At 37.7% G+C, this 19498-nt stretch overlaps 2 protein-coding genes across 5 annotated transcripts; both read left to right on the top strand.

The window, feature by feature from the left end:
* The first annotated feature begins 478 nt into the window (after nucleotides 1-478).
* Cmc4 (C-X9-C motif containing 4) lies at nucleotides 479-18732 on the top strand. 3 transcript variants are annotated; one of them, XM_076918490.1, is made up of 4 exons: nucleotides 482-621; nucleotides 6479-6538; nucleotides 6926-6993; nucleotides 12150-18732. In XM_076918490.1, exons 3-4 carry the CDS (start codon nucleotides 6936-6938, stop codon nucleotides 12296-12298), a joined length of 207 nt encoding a protein of 68 aa, XP_076774605.1. In that variant the 5' UTR covers nucleotides 482-621; nucleotides 6479-6538; nucleotides 6926-6935; the 3' UTR covers nucleotides 12299-18732. The 3 variants fall into 3 exon arrangements, with proteins under 3 accessions (XP_034340583.1, XP_076774605.1, XP_076774606.1); XM_034484692.2 differs by lacking the exon at nucleotides 6479-6538 and having other exon boundaries at nucleotides 479-621; XM_076918491.1 differs by lacking the exon at nucleotides 482-621 and having other exon boundaries at nucleotides 5423-6538.
* Nucleotides 483-6258, top strand: Mtcp1 (mature T cell proliferation 1). 2 transcript variants are annotated; one of them, XM_076918489.1, is made up of 5 exons: nucleotides 483-621; nucleotides 4735-4886; nucleotides 5013-5183; nucleotides 5266-5317; nucleotides 5404-6258. In XM_076918489.1, exons 2-4 carry the CDS (start codon nucleotides 4782-4784, stop codon nucleotides 5311-5313), a joined length of 324 nt encoding a protein of 107 aa, XP_076774604.1. In that variant the 5' UTR covers nucleotides 483-621; nucleotides 4735-4781; the 3' UTR covers nucleotides 5314-5317; nucleotides 5404-6258. The 2 variants fall into 2 exon arrangements, with proteins under 2 accessions (XP_076774604.1, XP_034340581.1); XM_034484690.2 differs by lacking the exon at nucleotides 483-621 and having other exon boundaries at nucleotides 630-4886.
* Nucleotides 18733-19498: the final 766 nt, after the last annotated feature.

Raw genomic sequence — 19498 nt, 5'->3', positions numbered from 1 at the left:
CTTGACGCTCCGCCCAGCCCTGGCCTAGCGGCGCGGGTTCCACAGGGGCGGAGCCTGGGGCTCAGAGGCGGTACCCCACTAGCAGTACCTGGGAGGCGCCCGGGTTGGTCTCGGTTAGCAAAGCAATGGGACATTGGGTGGTGGCTGGCGAAAGAGGTCTACGGGGCAGGCTGGGCAGCTAGCTGGGCAGCAGGGAGGCGGTGTTCCCCTGCCGGGGTGGACGTGGGCTGTGTGAGTAGCTCCAGGGCAGACGCCTTCGTAGTGCTGGCGCCCATTTTGCCCGCCCGCTGATGAGAGCCCGGCGCGGCCTACATGCGTCAGGGACTGCTCTTTGAGGGGACATCGCCGCGAATAAGGGCCTCTTTTGAAAGTCCGTCCTAAAATAGTTAAGGTTTTGTTTTATTTTGTTTTATTTCCAACTCATAGCCCCTGGACCACTTCCGGCTACTGGCCTGCACCTCCTACCTTCGGTTCTAGAGTGATCTCGGCTCTGGATGTCCCTTGGTTCGTCCTAGGCTCACATCGCGATCCCTGCTTGAGTGTCCCGGGGTGGGGGACCTGGAAGTTTTAGCCTAGCTGTGCTGGAGGTGGAATAATTAGTCCAAGAAACATTTTATTCATGTGAGTAACCTTTGACAGACACAGTGTTTTACTGTATCTGAAAAAGTAACTCCAGTTTGCTTGCTGCTACTTTTTACAAAAGCTTTTAAATATATATTTGTCTAATACAGGAAGAGAAGGATTGAGGGACTTTATTGTTCAAGTTTGAATGTGTCACATCAAGAAACTAATTCTAGGAAATTACAGATTTCCTCTGGTCTTTTCCTTGGTGTCAGACATGGTTAACTTATATATAAAACTAATTTTATTTTAAAATATGCCAGTGAACTGAGGGATAAATATACAAATCTTCCTTAAAATTTACAAGTTTAACAATTACACAAGGGGTTTAGTACTGATTATAAATGAAAGCAAAATATATGCCACGCAGCCTCCACAGCTCATATGCTTTTGTTTGAATTTTTTAAAAATTTCTTTTATAGTTCTGAAGCCAGACAGATATGGCAGTACTGGAAAGGGAACATATTCAAGGTGTTACTTGAAGAGGTGTTGATGCTTTGCTCTTTTCTCCCAAGTCAGTTCCAACCAAGGCTCCCTACAAATACTGTCCCAAGTCCAGAGCACTGTGGTACAATATATATGCTAACAACCTCTGCTTTTTCCTAATGCTTAGTCCGTATCTTTCCACGATTAAGTTTTATAATGATAAGGGTTGGAGAAATTGCAGGGGTGTAATTGGACCTATCTATATTTTCTCTCTAAGTTTCAGTTTTCTGTCATATGTTATTTTCAGTTACTGTTCATAGCTGACATGTCCTACTCTGTTGGGGCAGCAAGGACTGCTCATCTTATTATATTTGCTTAAGGGATATTTTCAGTTTATCAATTTGTTTAGCCACCTTCAAGAAGAAAGATACTTTTGTTGATTTTAATCAGTCTCATATACTAGAGTGTTCATGCTACCTGTCATAGCTCCAAACATTTGACTGCAGAGGGAAATAATGATTAATATTTATAGCAAGCTTTTTACATATAGTGTATATAAACTGCCTCAACTTTAATGCGGCTCTGCAACCTCTATCTGTGTGAACTAGTGGACTAGTTAGCTAACTTTTGTATGCCTTACATTCATCACCTTTAAGTGGGAATAATACTAATGCCCGTCTCATAGCATCCCATGAAAACTGTGAAGATCAAATGGGTCAGTGTACCTAACTATATGTTAAACATATGAGAAGTGTTTAATAAGTATCATTGCAATCAATATGTTCATAATTTTACACCTCAGAGAAAGTGAAGTAGAGAAAAATTAGGTTGTCTGATGGTCACAAAGTTTCTCAGTGGCACAAGCAGGATTCATTCATCAGGCAAGCTGATATCTGGGCCTGTGTTCTTTGCTAACTGAAATTATAATTGGATGACATTATTAAATAACTTTAAATAATTAGTACATTCAATTTATTGATGCTATTTTAAAAACTTAAATACCTCAAAATTAAAGTAAATCATACTCTTTTAAGGAAAAATATATAAAACCATTCTTTCTGTAAAGGAAAAATGATGGTTCTATTTTAATTACAACCTAAGAAAGCTCTTCTGTATTTCATCATTCATTTAGAACCTAATTTACAAAGTATCTAAAAATAATATGTCTAAGTCAACATGGCTTTTGGAATGAAGGCAACTTTTATGGAGGAAATCTCCTTTAGTGGTTGTGATAGCTTTTGGGGTATATTTGTGTTTGAAACTGGTAGTATTTTTAAGTTAAATTGCATAGGTTATATTCTATGTATTGTATTGTACCTTGTAACTAAATTTATCCTGAGCTTAAGATATTCTTTAGTTGGGGGAATCTTGAAATTTGTGAACAAATACCATATGCCAAAAAATGTTCTCTAGTCAAATAAATTTGGGAAATGTTAAAACTATATAAAATCTCTGTATAGTGTAAGTCGGTTGGAGTTTTTACTATGCTAATGTGCTTTTATAATCTCTAGTATTCCCAAACTTATTTGACCAAGGAAAATGTTGGGATCAAGTATTCTAAGAATCACATTTCTAGAAATGATGTTTCATTCATCCAGCATGTGATTTTTATAGACTTTGATCTGAATGCCTTTTGTTAAGCCTTTGCATATCTCTACTGAGGGTGTTGATGGTTTCATAGTTATGTGGTGGCTTATTAGACCCTTGATCACTGGAATTGCCTCTTAATGATAGGACACATAAATCCAGGTTAATGTGCTGAGTGTTGTTCCCAGGCTCATTATTGTCAGTGCCCAACCTGTTAACCTATGGAAGTCATAGGAGCACACTATAATGCCTTTCTTCTAAGAACATTTTGTAGTGCCTCATAGTAATTCAGAATATTACATGCTATCTGCCTTTTCATCTACTGGAATTATTTCCTTTAATGTCAGTATGACCAATAAAGTTTTGTTTTGATTCAAAAGAAATTTAAATGTCAACATGTTGGTTGTTGGTAGGACCTATCTATATTGATGAAGTTGAGATGGTCTTGAAGCCTTTAACTGTTGGATCCTCCTTTTAAGATGTTCTGTGTGTGTGTGTGTGTGTGTGTGTGTGTGTGTATGTGTATGTGAGCACATGCACGCACACATTTTATTCTTATATTAGAATTTGCTGGGGATGATCTTTGTAAAGCTCTAGAAGAAAGGCAAAACATTTGTATTTGCTAAATGAAAAAAATTACAAAGTTCATAGCTAGAGATTCATGCATTTTAGGCAGATAGAAAGGAACAGCAAAAGTATGCAGCTTGAGACAGCCCTGGTATTTGAAAGAAATTTGGGGTTGAATACAGTGGTAATAATGATATTGCTAGAATTGTTTGCATAACCTGTAACAACTGAATGAAAGGAAATTCAAGATAATTCATAACTTTTGACTGTACAAAAGGAATGATATTGCCATATAGAAAGGAGGGTTTGGTTATAGAAAAGGGATTCTATCATAAATAAGTTGGAAATGAGAGTACATACAAGTGAAAGGGGGAACATGTGAGAGGTTCAGAGTCATAATCACTTAGGGAATAAATGGATAAACTTATGATACTTATTTATTAGTCACCATATTCTTTTCTCTCTTTTTCCTTTCTCTCTCTCTCTCTCTCTCTCTCTCTCTCTCTCTCTCTCTTTCTTTCTTTCTTTCTTTCTTTCTTTCCTTCTTTCTTTCAACAAGGCCTCCTTATCTCCTTATGTAGTTAACCTAGAGATTAACCAAACATCCTATGTATCCCAGACTGGACAGAACCTTGCTCAGCCTCTGGCATGCTGGGATTACAGGCATGCACCAACATACCCATTTTGAGACAACAATTTTTATTCCTACTTTCCTTTTAGTGCATAGTCAGAAAAACAGGGTTAAGAAGGAAAAATCAAATTCAGGTTGGCATCCTTGAAAAAAATAGGACTTGGTTTAGCTTAATTCCTTTATTTCTGCCTTCTCCTCATTCCACATCATGGTTGACATCTGGTTTGATCTGGACTGTATCATTTTGAAGGTTCTAACCATCTCCCAAGCTATGCTTCATTTCCTTTCCCACTAATAGTTATTAGGGATAGGAGTATCATGGGACAGATACCCATTGATGTATGTGTGTTCTGTAAAGGTAGAAATACAGTGAATCTGCATCATGATGCTATGATGGGCTTCTACAAGATTCTATTCATGAAAAATGCATATGAAGTTACGAGATCCAAAGCTGGGCAGAGGACTATTATGGAGAGTTTCCTTGGCACCCAAAACTCTGAGAATTGTAACACAGAGAGATATTTTTAACCTTCTAATTTATAAAATAAAAATTGTGTCTTTAGATACACTTCTGTGCATTTTGTAATGCTAACACATTACCTTTGAACACTGTTTTGTAAATGCAAGAAAGAGAGAGAGAGAGAGAGAGAGAGAGAGAGAGAACGAACACAGTGCCCAGACTCCCGCAGTTCTCATCTCCCCACAGAATTTAAAGAATTCTTGAGTGTTTTGCCATAGAAAGTTACCATTACCTAGGCTTTGCTTTATGTTTAGGTTGTACAAATAGATTTGTATGAGGTTTGGTTCTGGTCTGTGGTTGCTAGTCCCAGGTCACCTTGCTCACTAGTGAGTTCATCCAAACCTCAAAAGTCACACCTGTGTCCTGTGCGCGGATGCTGCAGGCTCAGGTGGAGAAAAGCAGGGCTAGAATTGGAACCCAAAGCCCAGAATGGCAAGAGAGGATGTGGGGGCTCCACCCGATCATCTCTGGGTTCACCAAGAAGGAATCTACCGCGACGAATATCAGCGCACATGGGTAGCTGTGGTGGAAGAGGTAACTGCTTTGATTTTAAGTTTGTTTGTTTGTTTGTTTGTTTTAATTCTGCTTTCAAGTAACCTGGCTTCTATCTAGTCTGAATATTCTGATGTTTTTGGTTCTATTTTCAATCATTCCTATCAGGAGACAAGTTTCCTAAAGGCTCGAGTCCAGCAAGTTCAGGTTCCTTTAGGTGACGCAACTAAGCCAAGTCACCTTCTTACCTCCCAACTACCTCTCATGTGGCAACTCTACCCAGAGGAGCGCTACATGGATAACAACTCTCGCTTGTGGCAGATTCAGCATCATTTAATGGTACACATGTTACTCAGTCATTTTCCCTGTACTGGGGTTCTTACAACAGAGTACTTTATATATAATTTCCTTTTTCTGACAGGTCAGGGGAGTACAGGAACTACTCCTTAAACTTTTGCCTGATGATTAACCTGGTATGTATTTCTACTTTCCCTCCTCCTTTCCCTTCTTTGTTTACACTCTTATTCAGTTGTAGTGATTTGAATGATTTTTTTTTCAGGTGCTGGATTTCTAGGAAGACACGCTCCTCTGTTCTATTCATTACATGGCAATCACTTCATTCACCACTGCTGTGCTCCCACCCTTGAGCCTGAGGGGGGAGGGGGAGGATTAGTTTGAAAAACTGATCAAGAACAGAAATGTTTAGGAAGGGTCATGAAGAACATTGCCAGTGACACTACAGAGAAAGGGTTACACAGGGCAGAAATCAAGCCAACAAAAGCATTTAGTCAGGATGTGTAACTTGAAATTGACTCCTTTTGGGAATTGCCATAGAACCTTTAATGGACTTCATCGGCTGAACCTAGGATCTGGTGAATCCCACAAAAATCAGAGCATGCTACAGAACAGATGCCCTCATCACCAAGGACTTGGTACTGATTTAGAGAGAAGAGAGCAGCTTTTACAGCATCAACATGTATTTGTCGCTTATTTCCCCTGCAGCAAATTCACCTGCTTTTCCTTATTTCATCCTGTAAATATCTGAGGTTTTGTTCTAGTGTTTCCCATCCCAGTACTGACCTAATTTGGATCTACTGAGAACTTAAGGAGTTCTGGGAGAAAAAGGTTATTTGTACTGATGAAATTAGCTGCAAAGGCTCCTATGCCTTCCTTCTTTCTGAAACTGTGTCTTTGAATTGTTTTTACACGTTTCTCATCAAAATTTTGTAAATCTAAATTATTTCTTTAATTATAATATTTTACATATTTGGCATCCATATGAGCTCAAAAGATAATGTTAACTTTAATTGGCACCTTTCTCAAGAGGTAATAGCAACTAATATTGCTAGTTCCTGGGAAAGCATTTATACTACTTGTGAAGAATTTCCTGAATTAAAACAGTCATGACAGTTTATGTACATTGAAATAAGCTTTTGCTTTTTAAAATAAGTCTTGGGCCCAGAGCAATGATGTATGCCTATAATTCCAGCTATTTGGAAGACTGAGGCAGGAAGATCACTTGGCTCCAGGAGTTTGATGCCAGCCTAAGAAACATAGTGAGATCCTGCCTTAAACAAAAAGCACTTGGGTATAATAGCCACCATGTATTGAGTTGAGTTCTCATTGCTTTCCAGTTACTGTTCTGTGCACTTCATATATTTTATCACGTTTAGTCCTTCCATTGGTTCTTTGAGGTACGTATAATTCCCATTGACATGAATAATCAAAGAAAAAAAATCATTCAAGGAGTTTAATCATTTACCACAGGGATTCTTTTGTGAATCATAGAGCCAGGCATTGAGCTAGACCTTTAAAACTGGTGTCATTGCAACATTGGTTTACAATATTCAAGATGACTACACTGAAATTTTTTATGAAAATCTATATCTTCCATATTAATGAGGTGGCAATATAAAAATATAGTTGATTGATCCTATCAATGAAGAAAGAGTATTTTTAGTGCATTTATTTTTGCAGCTATTGTTATTCTATTTGTCCGAGAAGAAAAGTCCATGTAGATAGGCTACAAAGTCTTTATGACTAAAACTAAAAAAGAAAAACTATAATTTTTTTTGTTTTAGTTTTCTGGATATGCCACAAAAGGATCCATGCCAGAAACAAGCCTGTGAAATACAAAAATGTTTACAAGGTAGTATATAGTTTTTTTTAAAAAAATATTTTTCAACTTTACCTGTCACCTAACTATAAGAAATAAATTAAGTCATCAGCAACTTTCATTAACTTTAAATGTAACACTTCTATAATTAATCATAAATATTTTCTCCAGTGTATCATGAAATGTTTAGAATATTCAAAGTGACGTTATGTAGGGACTAGGAGGCTGTCTTAAGTGGTAGAGAGCACTTGCTTAATGTGTGCAAAAACCCCAAGGTCCTCAGCACCATACACAAACTAATGTCATTTAAGCTATGGGTTCTTGAGTCCAATAGTACATTAGAATTACCTGGAGAACTTTAAAAACATGTCTAGCACACTTAAAGCAGATTTCCTGAAGATAGAGTCTGAGCAGGAATCAGTTTACAAAGCTAACCAGGTGATTTTAATGTGCAACCATAGATAAGAATTACTGAGCTAAGGAAAGCACTTCTATAAAAAGTCTTGGTTTAGAGTTGAGGATATGGCTCAGGGATAGAACACTTACTCAGAATGTACTAGGCCTTAGTTTCTATCCTGAATGCTGCATGTATACACAAACAGAAAGTACATACTTATAATCCCAATACTTTGGAAGTGAAGCAGAAGCAGGGAGATAAGTTCAAGGCCAGCCTGGCTACAAAGTGGCAGCCTATCTCAAAAACTCAAAAATAGATGCATGCATGCATACATACATATATACCACAAAACAGGTTTTAATACTAGACCTCAGGGACTAGGAATTAGTGCAGTGAAGGACTAATTATCAGTTTGATCTCCAACCACACCTACAACAAAAAGTTCAGGACATCTGTATCACAACTCAGGTGGCTGTAGCTGTGTGACTTACTTCTAGGCCCTTTGTTGTAGTCCATAAATTATGCTCAATGCTGCTTTGGCTATTCGAGGTCTTCTATATGAATTTTAAGCTGTATTGTCATTTTTATCAGTATTCTACAGATCTATGTGCATGGAAGGTCTTCTTTCCATTTCCTAATATCTTCAATTTCTTCAGTGTTTCATAATTTTCATTGAAAAGTCTTTTATTTTTCACCTTATTTGGGAATATTCATAGGCATTTTATTTTTGAGGCTATTATTTCCTCATTTATTTCTTTAATGAGCTTATTAGAACATAGAAAAGATACTGATTTTTATATGTTAATTTTGTACCTGCTACTATGCTGACTTTATCAGTTCTAAAGCTTTCAGTGGTGCCTTAGGCTTTTCTAAGTATAGGATCTTATTTATAAACAGGAATAATTTTACTTCCTGCTTTTCTATTTGTATTCATTTCATTTTTTTCTCTTGCTGATTTCTCTGTTTAACATTTCAAGTACTGTATTAAATAAAGGTAGGGATAATAATAATTTCTGGAGGAAAAGGTTGTTTTAATTTCCCCCTATTCTGTAGGTTATTGGCTATAGGTTTATTATATATATAGCATTTATTCTATGAAGATACAACCCTATCATACCTAGTTATTTCAGGATTACTTTACATGAAAGGATGTTGAATTTTAGTAAAAGCCTTTATCTACATCTATTGAGATGTTAATGTAGTTGTTTTAACTCTTCTTCTTATATTGTATTTATTGATTTCTGTATGTTGAATCATATTTGCATTCTTGAAAAAAACGTTTCTTTTCAATATGTCACTGAATTAAGTTTTAAAGTAGTTAACATAGGCTATCTGCATGTATATTCATTAAGGATATTGATTTTGTAAAATGAATTTGGAAGAACTCTTTTTTGTTGTTTATGTAAGATGCTTTTATTTCTTTGTATTTTGGGGGGTTAGAAAATCATCTATTCCTAATCACCTACTAATTTTAGGTCATATGCCATTCAGTTCTGTTATACTATTTATCCTATTATCTTTTCTTTTTTAATTAGATATTTGATTTATTTACATTTCAAATGTTATCCCCTTTCCCCAGTTTCCCCTCTGCAAATCCCCATCCTATTCCCCCTTACCATGCTTCTATGAGGATGCTCCCCCACCCACTTACCCACTCCTGCCTCACTGCCCTAGCATTCCTCTACACTGGAGCATCAAGCCATCACAGGACCAAGGGCCTCCCCTCCCACTGATGCTGGATAAGGCCCCTTTAGCTCCTTCAGTCCTTTCCCTAACTCTTCCATTGGGGTCCCTGTTGCAAGCATCCACATCTGAATTGATCAGGATCTGGCAGAGCCTCTCAGGAGTCAGCTGTATCAGACTCCTGTCAGCAAGCACTTCTTGTCATCAACAATAATGTCTGGGTTTGGTGTCTGCATGTGGGATGGATCCCCAGGTGTGGCAGTGTCTAGATGGCCTTTCCTTCAGTCTCTACTCCACTCTTTTTCCCTGTATTTCCTTTAGACAGGATCAATTTTGGGTTAAAATTTTGCAGATGGGTGAGTAGGCCCCATCCCTCAATTGGGGGCTATGCCTAACCTCTGGATGTGGTCCAGACAGGTTTTCCCTCTACTTTGTGGGGTATTTCAGATAATGTCATCCCTGTGGGATCCTGGGAGGCTCTTGCTTTCCTAGCATCTGGAACTTTCTGGTTGCTACCCAGTTCCCTATCCCCCATTGCTACACACCTCTGTTCAATTTCCTGACCCTCTGTAGATCTCCTCCATCTCCTCCTGTACCTGATTCTTCCCTTATTTCCCCCCCTCCCCTCTTCTCTTCCTCCCAAGTAGCTCCCACCCTCTACTTCCCATGATTATTTTGTTCCTCATCCTAAGTAAAACTGAAGCACCCTGCTCTTTGGTCTTTCTTCCTCTTGAGCTTCATGTGGTCTGTGAGTTGTAACATGGGTATTCCATACTTTTTGCTTAATATCCACTTATCAGTGAGTACATACCATTTGTGTTCTTTTGTGACTGAGTTACCTCACTCAGGATGATATTTTCTAGATCCATCCATTTGCCTGCAGATTTCATGAAGTCATTGTTTTTAATATCTGAGTAGTATCCAGTTGTGTAAATATACCACATTTTCTGTATCCATTCCTCTGTCGAAGGACATCTAAGTTGTTTGCAGGTTCTGGCTATTATAAATATGGCTGCTATGAACATAGTGGAGTATGTGTCTTTATTACATGTTAGAGCATCTTCTGGGTATATGCCCAGGAGTGGTATAGCTGGGTCCTCAGGTATGACCAATTTTCTGAAGAAACGTCAGACTGATTTCTAGAGTGATTGCAATCCCACTAACAATGGAGGAGTGTTCCTCTTTCTTCACATCCTCACCAGCATCTGTTGTCACCTGAGTTTTTGATCTTAGCCATTCTGACTTGTGTGAGGTGGTATCTCAGTGTTATTTTGATTTGCATTTCCCTGATGACTAAGGATGTTGAACATTTCTTTAGGTGCTTCTTGGCCATTTGAGTTTCCTCAGTTGAGAATTCTCTGTTTGGCTCTGTTTCCCATTTTTTAATAAGGTTATTTGGTTCTCTGAAGTCTAACTTCTTGAGTTCTTTGTATATATTGGATATTAACACTCTGTCAGATGTAGGATTGGTAAAGAACTTTTCCCAATGTGTTGGTTGCCATTTTGTCCTATTGACAGTGTCCTTTGTCTTACAGAAGCTTTGCAATTTTATGAGGTCCCATTTGTTGATTCTTGATAAGAGCATAAGCCATTGGTGTTCTGTTCAGAAATTTTCCCCTGTGCCCATGTATTTGGGCTTTTCCCTACTTTCTCTTTTATTAGGTTTGGTGTATCTGTTTTTATGTGGAGGTCCTTGATTCACTTGGGCTTGACGAAGAATTCTTTTTTTTTTAATTTTATTTTTTGTGTATGGATATTTTACCTGCATATATGCCTCTGCATTACATGTGTGCTTGGTGTCAATAGAGGCCAGAGGAGGGTATTGGATCCCCTAGAATTGGAGCTACAGACAGTTGTGAGCTACCATATGGATACTCGGAAACAAACCTAGGTCTTCTAGAATAGTAGCCAGTACTCTTAACTGCTGACTCATCTCTCTGGCTCCATCCTTTCCCTTTGTATTTTGTGATCTAGTCTGAGAACCATTAGTGTTAGTTTTGTTTTGTTTTAAAACAGTGGTTGTTGAGCATCTGTCTAGTATGTACAAGGTCCTAAATTCAATCCCTGCTACCACAAATGTGTCAGGTTCTATGGTTTTCTTTGATGGAAGTCTTTTTTTTAATCATATTTTCAGTCTCATTGCTTGCTATTTATTTATTTAGAGTTTTTATATTTTGGAGTTCATATATACAGAAATTTTTCCATTTTTCTTAGGCTTTTCAATTTATTGACATACCATTTTTCAAAATATTCACTAATTATTTTCTTGTTTCTATTGTAAATTTTTGTTATTATTATTATCATCATCATTATTATTATTTCTGCTGTTGTTGTATAGGAAATTGAACCTGGGGCCTTGTGCAAACATTCAACTAAAATACCCTCATGTCTCTTGTTGCTTTTTAAATTTTGAGGCAGAGTTTCACTAAATTATCCTGTGTAGGCTTGAACTCACTCTATAGCCCAGGTAGGCCATGAACTTAAGATTCTCCTACCTCAGCCCCCTAAGTAGTTTAGGATATAGCTCTGTAACACTGGGCTTAGATTTTAATTTTATTGATTTGAGTCTTCTTTTTTTTGTTTAGTTTAGCTAGTTTTTCAATTTTGTTTATCTTTTCAAAAAGTCAACTGTTTCATTGACTCTTTGTATTTTTTGTGTTCTCCATTAATTTTTTACTTGATTTTTATTTTCTTTCCATCTATTAGTTTTGAGTTTGGCTTACTCTTATTTTTTCTAAAATCTTGAGATACATTCTTAGGTATTTATATGAAGTCTGATTTGTTTTTAATATGAGGACTTATGAACTATGAGTTAAAATGCATAAATCAAATAGACTTACCAGACTTCTACAGAATATACTGACTAATAGCAGAATACATATTAATCAGCCTATGGAACTTTTTCAAACATAGATCAGGCTGGCTAGCTAGCTTAAGCTTATGTTGTTCCCCATTCTAAAAGCTTGACAGATTTCTAAATCAGAAAGAATTCAATAAAGCTGGGTATATCTTCCTTCAAAATGCTAAGTGAAAAAGGTTGGAAAATACTTAATTACCTTGTACCTTCTTATTTCTCTGAGATCATTACTAAGAATTGCCTGTTTTTCAGCCAACAACTATTTGGAATCGAAGTGTCAGGCCGTCATCCAAGAACTTCGTAAGTGTTGTGCTCGATATCCCAAAGGAAGATCTCTTGTCTGCTCAGGATTTGAGAAAGAAGAGGAAGAAAACTTGGCAATGAAGCCTGGATCCAAGTAAAGTTGTACTGAAATGTTAAATTCTGCTTCATGTTTTCCTCAAGCATGTTTTATTTACTGTCCCTCCTTCAAGCTAGGTAGCAGCAAATGGCAAATTAAAAAGTCAATTTTAAGAGTTAGCAAATATGTTATCTATGCAAAATAGACCAAAATATCAACCTATATAGAGAATAAATATGTATAATGTAAAAGGGAGCTGCTAAAATAAACCTGTTTTATATTAAATTTTTGGTTTGTTACTAAAGGAATTTTAAGAGACTATTAGATACAGATGTTAATGAATTTGCCTTTAACCCCTGAGTTCAAAATGTTGTCTGTATGTTGACCTTGCTCACCAAATCTTGGATTTCTGTTGAGTATGAATGAGATACACAGAGCATAGTTCAGAAAACAGAGATAATTATAGAATAACATGAAACACTCTGAAGAGTAAATGGGCAATAGCCAGAGTGACCATTCTGCTGACATATCGATTGACATAGATTGCATACTATTTTCTTTTTCTTTCAACATATTTTAATCTTTATTTTTATTTTATATCAATAGGTGTTCTGCCTACATGTGTGTCTATATACCATATGTGTGTTGGATTCTCTGGAAGTGGAGTTGCAGACAGTTGTGAGCCACCATGTGGGTGCTGAGAATTGAATCCAGGTCCTCTAGAAGAGCAACCAGTGCTCTTAACCCCTGAGCCATCTCTCCATCCCTGGTTGTATACTACTTTCTAAACTTTTCAGAGCAGGCAGCTTTCCCAGGGGTGTTTTCCTATCCAGGTAATTGATAGGCCCATTTGGATTAACTCTGAAGAGACAGGGAACATGGCTTTATTCATTACCAGAATGCCCCTAGCTTGAAAGTAAATCTTATGATCTTCCTAATAGTTCAGAATGTCATCTACCCAAGGCCAAAGATACTCAGATCCCATTCTTTGAATTGGTAAACAAAGTTCTTCAGTTCCTGGGTTTATAAACTGCTGATTATGACTGGAGCCATCCTTAATAATCTTCAAGCCTGCTAATATATAACTATCTATTTAACAAGAGTAGTAGTGCCAGTGATAAAACCTAAGTCACATGAGGCCCTCCAGCATTAGAATCATAATAACCTTCATAGATTACATGCTACATTACTTCAAAGTTTCCTTTAACCTAACTCAATACCAATAATTCCATTTTCTTCCAGATACCAGTAGGAACATGTTTTTCTTTTTTCTTTTTTTTTAAAGATTTATTTATTTTATGTATATAAGTACACTGTAGTTGTCTTCAGACACACCAGAAGAGGGCAGCAGATCCCATTGCAGATGGTTGTGAGCCACCATGTGGTTGTTGGGAATTGAACTCAGGACCTCCGGAAAGAGCAGTCAGTGCTCTTAACCACTGAGCCATCTCTCCAGACCAAGGAACATGTTTTTCTTTTGCATCTTCACTACAGTGCCTAGCCACAGATACTCAGTGATAGAAAAGGCATATAGTAAAAAAATTTTTTTCCAACGCAAGGTTATCTTGGCAGTCATGAGCCCAGAAATAACACAAAATCACACCATGCAACAAACCACACAAGAAGAGATTTATTGGCAAGAGACACAGAATGGCAGCTGTCTCTGACTAGGAACAAACAACAGTAGGCTTGGCAGAGGGGCAGGGCTTTATGGGGTCTTTGGAGCATATGCAGTGATCTAGTGCTGTTAGAAGTATTTCTTGGCTGTTAATCCTGAGTCATGGAGGCAGGGATTCCCAAGTCTCAGGTTCAGGGACAGGCCAGGGGCAGGGTTAATTTCCACTGGCTTGTTACTTTAAGTGTTATAGCTCTGAGAAGAATGGTGACCCCAATGCAAGTGTTACAACTCTGAAGGGAAATGTATCCTGTCCACAAAGTCAAACCATATTACAAGTCTCACATGATACAAATAGAGAAAGACACAAGGGTGATGGCCTCTGCCTTGGAGAAAAGCAGCAAAGAACTGAATGGAAGGCAGGATTTTTATAGGGTTTGGGGGGGGGGGCAGAATTTTCCAGGGTGGAGATTTCCAGAGTAGGGATTGGTGAGACTTCAAATGAGCTAGGAGCAAACACAGGTATTACTGGGATTTCAATCTCATGTTCAAGGATCCCTACTTTATCATGAAGGAATAAAAGAAGCACTTTTCACTGGAAGTCAGTATGAGGCCTAATGAAAGAGACACACTGAAGCCCAAAGTTTTTTATTCAAGGCCTATAGTTCTGGGCTGTCTCCAAGTGAAGGGAGAGCAGCCCCACAAAAAGCAGAGTTTGGGGTTCTATATGGTGGTTTTAGTTATGTGGGAGAGCATCATGTAGAAAGAAACAGCTTTAAGCAAAAAATTTTTGTGGGGGTACATCTGGTCATAATGATAACAGGATGCTGGCAAAGGGGACATTTAGAAAAACAGGATATTGTGGTCAAGCTGCTCTGCTGAGATAAGGGTCAGATGATCTCTGAAACATGTAGAACATTCAGTTTCCATTTCCCTGAAGGGGCTAGGTTCCACCCAGGTCATCCATCCTTGGTATCTTCAGTGAATCCATCTTGAACTGGCCTTCCAGTCAGTGTTTTGCGACAAAACTTTTGTTGCATTGCAACACACATATCCACTCAACGTAGATAGAGAGCCATGACAGACCAAAGTATGGGTACCACAAAAGTCCAACTTGGTGAGCCAGTGAGTTTTATTGGGGTTACTTACATGAGCAGAAATGACTCAAAGATAGCCGCATCACCAAAGCCCACCCCACCACAGGTGACAGATCACAAAAGCTGGGGATCTGGAGCATACTGAATAGTCTGTAGCCAGTTCAACAGGTTGGAGAGTATCTCAAGTGACCCACTTGGTCTAAACCTCTTCCAGGTAGCCCAGTTTGTTTTTTCTTTGCAGCTTTATTGCTTATTCTGGGGGTGTGGAAAGGAGGAGTCTAGTGAATCTTGTTGATTTCAGAGATTTCCTGAAGCTATTTTGAGTTGTTTACTTTTCTGCTTCCTTGATCTTCCTTGCAGGATGGAACATTTCTGGTAAGTTTTTTCTCAGCTGTTGAAATGAGCCAATTTGAGCCAAATTCAAGTATATAAGGGCAGGTTTATTGGGAGTCACTCTCAGGTGGGTTCACTGATCCCAAAGGAACAGGCCAAGAAAGTCACTATGGGGAAGGAGGCTAAGGGGAGAGGAAAGAGAAAGAAAGAGTGTGTACAAGCAGTGAGAGAGAAAATGCAGAAAGAGGGAGAGACCAGAATGTCTGGATTATACAGAGCTTCTGTGGGAGGGGAAGCCCAGCCCCTCAGCTGGAAAGTTCAGGGCAGAGGGCAGGATATGTCACTCATGCCCTGCAACAGGTAGGGACTAAGAAATGCTGGGAGAACCTGGAGGCCAGGTCTGCTTTGGTATGTAAAATATGCACCTCATATGTTTGTTCAGGGTCTGAATCACAACAATTTCAATCTTAGAGGAAACTGTTATACAACAGTCAGGCAGGCAGCAATAGAAATAAGAATTTTAGTTAGTGCCGGGCGGTGGTGGCGCACGCCTTTAATCCCAGCACTTGGGAGGCAGAGGCAGGCGGATTTCTGAGTTCGAGGCCAGCCTGGTCTACAGAGTGAGTTCCAGGACAGCCAGGGCTACACAAAGAAACCCTGTCTCAAAAAAAAAAAAAAAAAAAAAAAAAAAAAAAAAAAAAAAGAATTTTAGTTAGTTTATTTATTCTTTATTTCCTTACAACCAAAACCTATTAATAACAGATCCAGATGCTATCAATACAAAACTAGTAAAGGAAATCTGTTGATAGCAGACAGCTATTTTATATCCATTTGCTTTTCTCAAATAGTTACTAGTACTACTATTGTCCCTCATTCCCTCGCAACCCCAAAGTAAGATGTCTTTTAGGATTAGGGATGTAGCTCAGTCGGTAGAGTGCTAGGTTAATGTGAACAAGGCCATAGGTTTGATCCCCAGCATTGCATAAACCAGGCACTCAGGTGAAGTCAGGAGAATCAGGAGTTCAAAGTTATCCTCAGCTACTCTAGAATAGACTTATGTTGTGACCCTGTCTCAAAAAAAAAGGATAAAAATGTGTTTGTAAGAACATGAGAAAATTCTGGCAGTTCCTTGATGTCCAAATACCATTTTCAATACCAAATATTTTCTTTTTTTCTTTTAGCTTTTAGTGTATGTATGTGTAGTTTGAGTACACATGTGGTTTGAGTGGCATGTGTATATACCACTGACATAGTCTAGGGGTCTTAATCTGCCAGTTAAAAGATTAAATGGCAAGAAAAGCTCGAGGGCAACAAGTGGCACCAGGAAAATCTCAGGTAGAATCAACAGCTGAAGAAAGGCATTTATTGTGGGTAAGGAGACATACACATGCAGGAAACACACAGAAAAAGACCCTCTGCAAAGCAAAGTGAGGCCTCAGGAAGACAAAAATCCAATCTCTTCTTGAAGGCTGGGGATTTTTAAATCTCTGAAGTTTTCCTCTCCTAATTTAGGGTTGGTCAGTTTGAAGAAACAAAGGATGGCTGATTGCCCCACAACTGTTGTGTATAACATACTCTGACCATGCCTTGAACTTGTTGAGCTTTGCCACTAGCAAGGCCCCTGCTGATGGAAGATAAAAAGCTTGTTTTGAGCTACCAGGTTTTTGTCTCAAGTCAGGAGTGTGAGGAGAAAATAGCCATCTTGGAAATGTTTCACCTTTATTACTTAGCCATGGCCCCTCTTCCTATCTTGTCTACATACCAGGGAGATTAAATCCTAGTCTCTCATCATGGTGCACTTATGGAATTTAAACAACTCTCTGGAGTCAGTTCTCCTCCCATAATGGTATATCCTGGTGAATTCTGCCAAACCCTCCCCTCCACACACCCTCCTCAATCCAACTCTTCTTTAAAAGCATTTCTAAGAATCACTGTAACAATGATATAAAAGATTTCTTCTGTTGTTAAATATTTGGATAATGCTAACCTAGACACATATAAATGGGTTACATTCTTGCCAGAGTTTAGTTTTTTTAAATGTTAATATGAGATACAATTCTTTGTAGAATTATCCTGTTGCCAAAATGAACCTCATTTGTAGACAAGTATTTCTTTGAGTTATTTTCCTCCACACAGACTGGCTGGGAATATGCTGCTTGAGAAATAGTTGGTCCACAAAGGAGGGTAACAGTTCTAAATTTCTATGAAATAATTTGAGGGAACTCTCATTAATAGTAAAACTATTTTAATAAAGCACATTAAAATTATATTTATATCATCTATGAATGTAAATTACACTTAGAACATTTGATAGTGATTGCTTAGGACTTATATATAACTCACTAAATTAAATAGATTTTTTTTTGTTTTATTACAGTTGTTTACTTAATCAAGTTTTAAAATATTGTAAGGGGTTTTCTCTTTAAGTATACTACCTTAATTTGAATTTTAAAAGTGGTTGTTCCTTTCTTTAAACTATCCTGTCTTAGTTTGTCAACAGACCTATTGAAAGACATTGATATAACTCTTATTCTCTTTAGCTATTATGGCATACATAAAAATTAAATAGCCACCAAAGTACTTTTTATAGAACACTGACCAAGACTAACACTGAAACTCAATCTTTGGGGAAAAACTCTTTTGACAACTGTGATATCATCCGTCATCTTGGAAATACAAAACCTTCCAAGCAGCTATTAAGTGATGCTGTTTTATCAGTTAGTGATTGACAGAACTTAGCTAGTGTTAGGTTAGAAGCTAACTCTCCCGTTTTTTACCTTCACCATTAAGTTTGATATGGGTTAAATAATAACAGGGCCTCCATTCTCCAAAGTCAGTTCCAAACTTGTTTCCAAAGTGTTAGTACTTGTATTCTTCAAGTAAAATGAGATTTATGTTCCTTTTGTGTAGGGTGTTTTTTAAGCCAACAGACTATAAAGAGAACCAGGTCAACTTGACTTGAAAAATGAGGCTTTCTGAAACTGGATGACCACACTGGCATTTAAAACTTGTAGCAATTTGTTTATGCTAATACTAATAGCAAAAGTTCTGCTTCTGTCAAGCTTTGCTTGCTTGCAAAGGACATGAAGAATGTATATAAGAATTCCTCTGCTACAGGGTAAATGCCACTTCATCCGTCCTACTAAAGGGGACTATAAGCTAGGCACAGCCTTAAAAACAAAAATTTTGCCCTGCATTATCTCAGTTTTAGCTCCTGGTTTTTGACACCATAACAGTGGGATGTACTTTTCAATAGTAGTGGTCAAATCAATTGTAGGGTAACATTGGGGCAGCAAGTTTTCAGCATATACTGATGGCAAAAATCCCCCCTTTCCATTTTGTCATAGTATGCCTTTCTTCTTTACAATGTAACAGTAAATTGTGATATTAACTTGTGTTCAGTATCCAGAAATCATTTCAATTTAATTTTAAAATAAAATTTAAAAAGTATTCACTTGTTAACAGAATTGTAATTTTCTTAGCACCTACTTTCAACTCTTTAGTGTTTCTCTGTCTTCACTGATCATAAAGAAAATCTGAGGTATATGAAGCCTCAGAATGCCACAATGGCATCTTGCACTGGTGTAGTCAAAACCATTAGGACAAGAGCCACACATCAACATTTAAAATTCTACAGGTGATTCCCTTGTGTAAGCAAAGATTAAAACTTATGCTCTTAGTAATCACATCATTTTTAAAACATTTTATTATTGGGAAAAAGGAGATTTGATACATCAAAAATGTGAAAAGAGGTACTGGGAACAGAAAGGAGCAGGAGGAAGGAATGACAAAGGAAAAAAGGCAGGCAGGCTGGCTTTTCTTCAAATTCTCCAGCTCCTAAGAAGAATAAAAGCAGGACAGAGTCTAAGCAACACTGCATAGGTTCTGGGAAATCAGGTCCAGGACTAAAGTTTTCTCTGACAGTTCACAGTAATCTGATTAACTGTACAAAGAGCCCATTTTTTAAAAAGGCTCTATTTCACAAAGTCAAGTTCTCATAACAAAAAGAAAGAAAATTGCTAATTTAGAAAGCAGGTTCATTTCCCTGTAGGTACAGATGGATTAAAAAACTTCCCACTCAGATGAAACACTGATTATACGAAAATATTTCAATTTCATTTGTATATCAATGTTTCAGGAAGAGATTTGTGATATTTTCTAAAAATAAAAAGTACAGGTTTAAAATAAGAGCTTAACCCTTAGTTGTGTACATCTT

The sequence above is a fragment of the Arvicanthis niloticus genome, chromosome X (genome assembly GCF_011762505.2).
Source record: "Arvicanthis niloticus isolate mArvNil1 chromosome X, mArvNil1.pat.X, whole genome shotgun sequence".
Taxonomy (NCBI): domain Eukaryota; kingdom Metazoa; phylum Chordata; class Mammalia; order Rodentia; family Muridae; genus Arvicanthis; species Arvicanthis niloticus.
The sequence above is the reverse complement of the archived record's forward strand: the minus strand, read 5'-3'. Positions and strand labels throughout refer to the sequence as shown.